This window comes from Camarhynchus parvulus, unplaced genomic scaffold (assembly GCF_901933205.1).
Source record: "Camarhynchus parvulus unplaced genomic scaffold, STF_HiC, whole genome shotgun sequence".
Classification (NCBI taxonomy): Eukaryota; Metazoa; Chordata; class Aves; order Passeriformes; family Thraupidae; genus Camarhynchus; species Camarhynchus parvulus.
Genome location: NW_022148600.1, coordinates 117851 through 124632, shown reverse-complemented (window position 1 = coordinate 124632; position 6782 = coordinate 117851). Strand labels below are relative to the sequence as shown.

The 6782-nt window shown below is 46.9% G+C and overlaps 1 protein-coding gene across 1 annotated transcript in view; it reads right to left on the bottom strand.

The window, feature by feature from the left end:
* Nucleotides 1-1721: 1721 nt before the first annotated feature.
* Nucleotides 1722-6782, bottom strand: part of EIF3CL (eukaryotic translation initiation factor 3 subunit C like) — a gene marked incomplete at its 3' end in the record, with an annotated part of 51461 nt that continues 46400 nt past the window's right edge. The window contains 2 exon segments of the mRNA XM_030970692.1: nucleotides 1722-1881; nucleotides 4534-4897. Coding sequence (XP_030826552.1) covers nucleotides 1722-1881; nucleotides 4534-4897 — 524 coding nt within the window.

Sequence of the window (6782 nt, the reverse complement as noted above, 5' to 3'; positions counted from 1 at the left end):
TCCAGGTGGGACTCACCTGAGAACCTCAAATCCCTCCCAAAAAACACCCTAAAAACCTCCCAAAATCACCCCAAAATCCCCCCAAAATTCCCCTCAAATCCCCCAAAAATTGCCTAAAAATGCCCCCAAAATCCCCCAGAACTGCACACAAAAAACCCCAAAAGCGACCCAAAATTGCCCAAAATTCCCAAATTTCATGCCCTGTCCCCAGGTAGGGCCCACCTGGAACTCACCTGGCCACCCTAAATCCTCAATTCCTGCATTAAATCCCCCTTAAAATCACCCAAAAATCACCTGAAAATCACCCAAAAAAATCGGACAAAATCACCCAAAAATTGGACAAAATTGTCCAAAATGCCCCAAAACCGCCCAAAGTTGCCCAAAATCCCCAATTTTGGGGCTCACCTGACGAGCATGGCGCGCACCTGGCCGGCCTCGGGGAACAGGTCCCACACTTTGAACCTCCCCAAACCCCCCCCAAAAATCACCCAAAATTCACCAAAAGCCCACCCAAAATCCCACCCAAAATGCTCCTTAAAATCACCCAAAATTCACCCAAAAAATCTCACTCAAAACCACCCAAAATGACCCAAAATTGCCCAAAATCCCCAAATTTTGTTACCTGAGCCCAGGTGAGACTCACCTGGAACTCACCTGGGCACCTCAAATCCCTCCCAAAACCCCCTAAAAATGCCCCAAAATCTCCCAAAAAACATCAAAAATCCCTTTCAAAATCCACTAGAATGACCCAAAATGACCCAAAATCCCCAAATTTTGTCACCTGAGCCCAGGTGGGGCTCACCTGGAACTCATCTGAGAACCTCAAATCCCTCCCCAAACCCCCCAAAATCCTCCTAAAACCCTCAAAAATCCCTCAAAAATCACCCCAAAATCCCAATGGAAACCCTCAAAAATTGTCCAAAGTGCCCCAAAACCGCCCAAAGTTGCCCAAAATCCCCATTTTTTGTTACCTGGCCAGATCTGTGCCCAAGTGGGACTCACCTGAGCACCTCAAATCCCTCCCCAAACCCCCTAAAAACCTCCCAAAATCGCCCAAAACGCCCCAAAAATCCCTCTCAAAATTGCCAAAAATCATCCAAAATTGGCCAAAATGCCCCAAAACCGCCCAAAGTTGCCCAAAATCCCCAATTTTTCAGGTCGGGGCTCACCTGACCGAGCATGGCGCACCTGGTCGGCCTCGGGAACAGGTCCCACACTTTGAACCTCCCCAAATCCCCCCAAAAATCACCCAAAATTCACGAAAAAAATTGGCCAAAATCTCCCAAAAATCACTCAAAAGTGCCCCAAATCCACCCTAAAATCGCCCAAATTTGCCCAAAATCCCCATTTTTTGTTACCTGGCCAGACCTGAGCCCAGGTGGGGCTCAACTGGAACTCACCTGAGACCCTCAAATCCCTCCCCAAACCCCCTAAAAATGCCCCAAAATCTCCCCAAAAACATCAAAAATCCCTTTCAAAATCCACTAGAATGACCCAAAATGACCCAAAATCCCCAAATTTCGTCACCTGAGCCCAGGTGGAGCTCAACTGGAACTCACCTGAGACCCTCAAATCCCTCCCCAAACCCCCCAAAAATCCTCCTAAAACCCTCAAAAATCCCTCAAAAATCACCCCAAAATCCCAATGGAAACCCTCAAAAATTGTCCAAAATGTCCCAAAACCGCCCAAAGTTGCCCAAAATCCCCAATTTTGGGGCTCACCTGACGAGCATGGCGCGCACCTGGTCGGCCTCGGGGAACAGGTCCCACACTTTGCTGTTCATCTTCTCGTTGACCACGAAGCGGTGGCAGCGGCGCCAGTCGCCCGTCTTCATGGCCTTGGAGGCGGCCACCACGTGCTCGCGCATGGACTCGGGGGGACCTGAGTTTGGGGGGAAAAATGAGGATTTTGGGCAAAAAAAAAATCGGAGTTTTTTGGGAAAAAAATCGGAATTTTTGGGGTTAAAAATGGAATTTTTGGAGGTAAAATGGCGGCACCTCCAGGTGTTGAGAAGGTCCTGGACAGGTGGGACACAGGTGGGGAGACTTGGGACAAGTGAGAGAGTTTTGGGGTGAAAAATGAGGATTTTGGGCAAAAAAAAATCGGAGTTTTTTGGGAAAAAAATGGAATTTTTGGGGTTAAAAATGGAATTTTTTGGGTTAAAAAGGGAATTTTGGAGGTCGTAAAATGAGCTGGGAAAAGCGAGACACAGGTGGGACACCCGGGGAGAGGTGAGAAAAATTTGGGGTGAAAAATGAGGATTTTGGGCAAAAAAAAAATCGGAGTATTTTGGGAAAAAAATCGGAATTTTTGGGGTTAAAAATGGAATTTTTGGAGGTAAAATGGCGGCACCTCCAGGTGTTGAGAAGGTCCTGGACAGGTGGGACACAGGTGAGAGACAGGTGGGGAGACTTGGGACAAGTGAGAGAGTTTTGGGGTGAAAAATGAGGATTTTGGGCAAAAAAAATTTGGAGTTTTTTGGAAAAAAAAAAGGAGGTTTTGGAGTTAAAAATTGAAATTTTTGGGTTAAAAATGGAATTTTGGAGGTCATCAAATGAGCTGGGAAAAGCAAGACACAGGTGGGACACCCGGGGAGAGGTGAGAAAAATTTGGGGTGAAAAATGAGGATTTTGGGCAAAAAATCGTAGTCTTTTGGGGAAAAAATCGAATTTTTGGGGGTTAAAATGGAATTTTGGAGGTAAAATGGCGGCACCTCCAGGTGTTGAGAAGGTCCTGGACAGGTGGGACACAGGTGGGGAGACCTGGGACAAGTGAGAGAGTTTTGGGGTGAAAAATGAGGATTTTGGGCAAAAAAAAATTTGGAGTTTTTTGGGAAAAAAATCGGAATTTTTGGGGTTAGAAATGGAATTTTTGGAGGTAAAATGGCGGCACCTCCAGGTGTTGAGAAGGTCCTGGACAGGTGGGACACAGGTGGGACACAGGTGGGACACAGGTGGGGAGACCTGGGACAAGTGAGAAAGCTTTGGGGTGAAAAATGAGGATTTTAGGCAAAAAAATCGGAGTTTTTTGGGAAAAAAAGGAGGTTTTGGAGTTAAAAACTGAAATTTTTGGGTTAAAAACGGAAGTTTGGAGGTCATCAAATGAGCTGGGAAAAGCAAGACACAGGTGAGACACCTGGGGAGAGGTGAGAAAAATTTGGGGTGAAAAATGCCAATTTTGGGCAAAAAAAATCGGAGTTTTTTGGGAAAAAAATGGAATTTTTGGGGTTAAAAAGGGAATTTTGGAGGTCGCAAAATGAGCTGGGAAAAGCGAGACACAGGTGGGACACCCGGGGAGAGGTGAGAAAAATTTGGGGTGAAAAATGAGGATTTTGGGCAAAAAAAAGGAAAAAAAATTGGGGGGGAAAATGAAGTTTTTAGGGGAAAGAAACCGGAGCTTTTGGGGTTAAAAAATGGAATTTTGGAGGTCATAAAATGAGCTGGGACGGGTGAGACACAGGTGGGACACCTGGGGATAAATGGCAAAATTTTGGGGCAAAAATGGCAAAATTTGGGCAAAAAATTTGGAGTTTTTTGGGAAAAAATTGGAATTTTTGGGGTTAAAAATGGAATTTTTGGAGGTCACGAAATGGTGGCATCTCCAGGTGTTGAGGAGATCCTGGGACAGGTGAGAGACAGGTGAGAAAAATTTTGGGGTGAAAAATGCTAATTTTGGGTAAAAAAAAGTCAATTTAGGGCCAAAAATTCCCATTTTTGGGTCTAAGGAAGCGAATTTTGGGTTGAAGAACATCAAGATCCAAAAACTTCAAATTTTGGGGTGGAAGAGCCAAACCAAGAGTGGATTGAGATATTATGGACCTCAAGAACCCAGTTTTGGGTTAAAATCCCTAAATTTTGGTCAAGAAATGCTCATTTGGGTCAAAAAAAAGCGAATTTTGGCTTGAGGAACATCAAGAAGTTCTAGAACCCCCATTTCAGGAGATAAAAGGACCAAACCAAGACCTGCCTAAGGTAATTATGGACCTCAAAACCCCATTTTTGACCTGAAAACCCCCAAATCTTGCTTCAAAAAACTGTTTTTGGTGTGAGGAACATCAAGAAGATCTAGAACCCCCATTTCAGGAGATAAAAGAACCAAACCAAGACTGACCTAAAGTAATTTTGGACCTCAAGAACCCAATTTTGGGTCAAAATTATTAAATTTTGGTCAAAATCACCAATTTTGGTCTGAGGAACATCAAGAAGATCTAGAACCACCATTTTAGGAGATAAAAGAACCAAACCAGGACTGACCCAAGGTAATTATGGACCTCAAAACCCCATTTGTGACCTCAAAACCCCAAATTCTCAAACCCAAACCCTGCAATTTTGGGTCAAAACCAGCAACCATGGTCTGAGGAACCTTTGAAAGATCTAGAATGGCCATTTTAAGAGATAGAACCACCAAACCAAGACCTGCCTAAGGTAATTACGGACCTCAAAACCCCATTTTTGACCTCAAAACCCCCAAATCTTGACCTCAAACCCCCCCAAATCTTGCGTCGAAACTTCCCGATTTCGGTTCTCCTCCTACCCAGCAGCGGCTGCCTCTCGCCCACGCGCAGCTGGTGGTGGAACTGCTTGCTGATCATCCTCCGGCGGGCGTCGAACTCGTGCGCCGCCATGTAGGGGATCTCCAGCAGCATGGCCGCCACCAGGTAGACGCACTCGAGCAGCTCCAGGTTGACGTGCATGTGGAAGGGCACCTGGCGCCGCTTCTCCACCTTCTCCTGCTCGGCGTTGCGCTCCTGGAGGCTGCGCAGGAGCAGCCCCTGGCCCAGGAGCTCCTTGGCGCGGCCGGAGCTCTGGATGTCCAGCAGGGCGTTGTGCGCGTCCTTGATGAGGCCCTGGCGGAAGGCGCAGATGCCCAGCTGGACCATGGTGCGGTTGTAGAGGATCTGCGGGGACAGGCGAGGCGAGGTTTGGGGTGAAAAGCGGGGCAAAAAAATCGGGGTGGAGATGGAAATTTTTGGGGTTGGAAGTGGAGTTTTTGGAGGTCGCAAGATGGCGGCATCTCCAGGGGTTGAGGAGGTCCTGGACAGGTGGGACACAGGTGAGACACCTGGGACAGGTGAGGCGGGTTTGGGGTGAAAAATGGCAATTTTGGGTAAAAAAAAATCAATTTTTCGGGTTGGAAGTGGAATTTTTGGAGGTCACAAAATGGCGGCACCTCCAGGTCTTGAGAAGGTCCTGGACAGGTTGGACACAGGTGGGACACAGGTGGGACACAGGTGAGACACAGGTGAGACACCTGGCAACAACTGAAGAAGTTTTGGGGTGAAAAATGCAAATTTTGGGCAAAAAAACATCAATTTTTGGGGGTGAAAATGGAATTTTTGGAGGTCACAAGATGGCGGCATCTTCAGGTTCAGGATGGACTCAGGAGAAGCTGGAACAGGTTGGACACAGGTGGGACACAGGTGAGGAGGTTTTGGGGTGAAAAATGGCAATTTTGGGTAAAAAAAAATCAATTTTTGGGGGTAAAAATGGAGTTTTTGGAGGTCGCAAAATGGCGGCATCTCCAGGTGCAGGATGGACTCAGGAGAAGCTGGGACAGGTGGGACACAGGTGGGACACCTGGGACAGGTGAGGTCAAAAAGTCCACAGGTTTGGGGTGGAAAATGCCAAATTTGGGCAAAAGAAATGGAGGTTTTGGGGCTGGAAATTGAATTTTTTGGGGTTGGAAACGGAATTTTTGGAGGTCACAAAATGGCGGCACCTCCAGGTGTTGAGAAGGTCCTGGACAGGTGGGACACAGGTGGCACACAGGTGGGACACCTGGCAACAAGTGAAGAAGTTTTGGGGTGAAAAATGCAAATTTTGGGCAAAAAAAAATCAATTTTTGGGGGTGAAAATGGAATTTTTGGAGGTCACAAGATGGCGGCATCTTCAGGTTCAGGATGGACTCAGGAGAAGCTGGGACAGGTTGGACACAGGTGGGACACAGGTGAGGAGGTTTTGGGGTGAGAAACGGGAAATTTGGGTAAAAAAATGTCAATTTTTGGGGCTGGAAATGGAAATTTTTGGGGTTGGATTTGGAATTTTTGGAGGTCACAAAATGGCGGCATCTCCAGGGGTTTAGAAGGTCCTGGACAGGTGGGACACAGGTGGGACACCTGGGACAGGTGAGGTCAAAAAGTCCACAGGTTTGGGGTGGAAAATGCCAAATTTGGGCAAAAGAAATGGAGGTTTTGGGGCTGGAAATTGAATTTTTTGGGGTTGGAAACGGAATTTTTGGAGGTCACAAAATGGCGGCACCTCCAGGTGCAGGATGGAGTCAGGAGAAGCTGGGACAGGTGGGACACAGGTGGGACATAGCTGAGACACAGGTGAGGGACAGGTGAGGGGGGTTTGGGGTGAAAAATGGCAATTTTGGGTAAAAAAATGTCAATTTTTGGGGCTGGAAATGGAATTTTCAGAGGTCACAAAATGGCGGCACCTCCAGGTCTTGAGAAGGTCCTGGACAGGTGGGACACAGGTGAGACACAGGTGAGACACAGGTGAGACACCTGGCAATAAGTGAATAAATTTTGGGGTGAAAAATGGCAATTTTGGGTAAAAAAAAAATCAATTTTGGGGGGTGAAAAGGGAATTTTTGGAGGCCACAAAATGGCGGCATCTTCAGGTGCAGGATGGACTCAAGAGAATCTGGGACAGGTGGGACACAGGTGAGGGACAGGTGAGGAGGTTTTGGGGTGAAAAATGGCAATTTTGGGTAAAAAAATGTCAATTTTTGGGGCTGGAAATGGAAATTTTTGGGGTTGGAATTGGAATTTTTGGAGG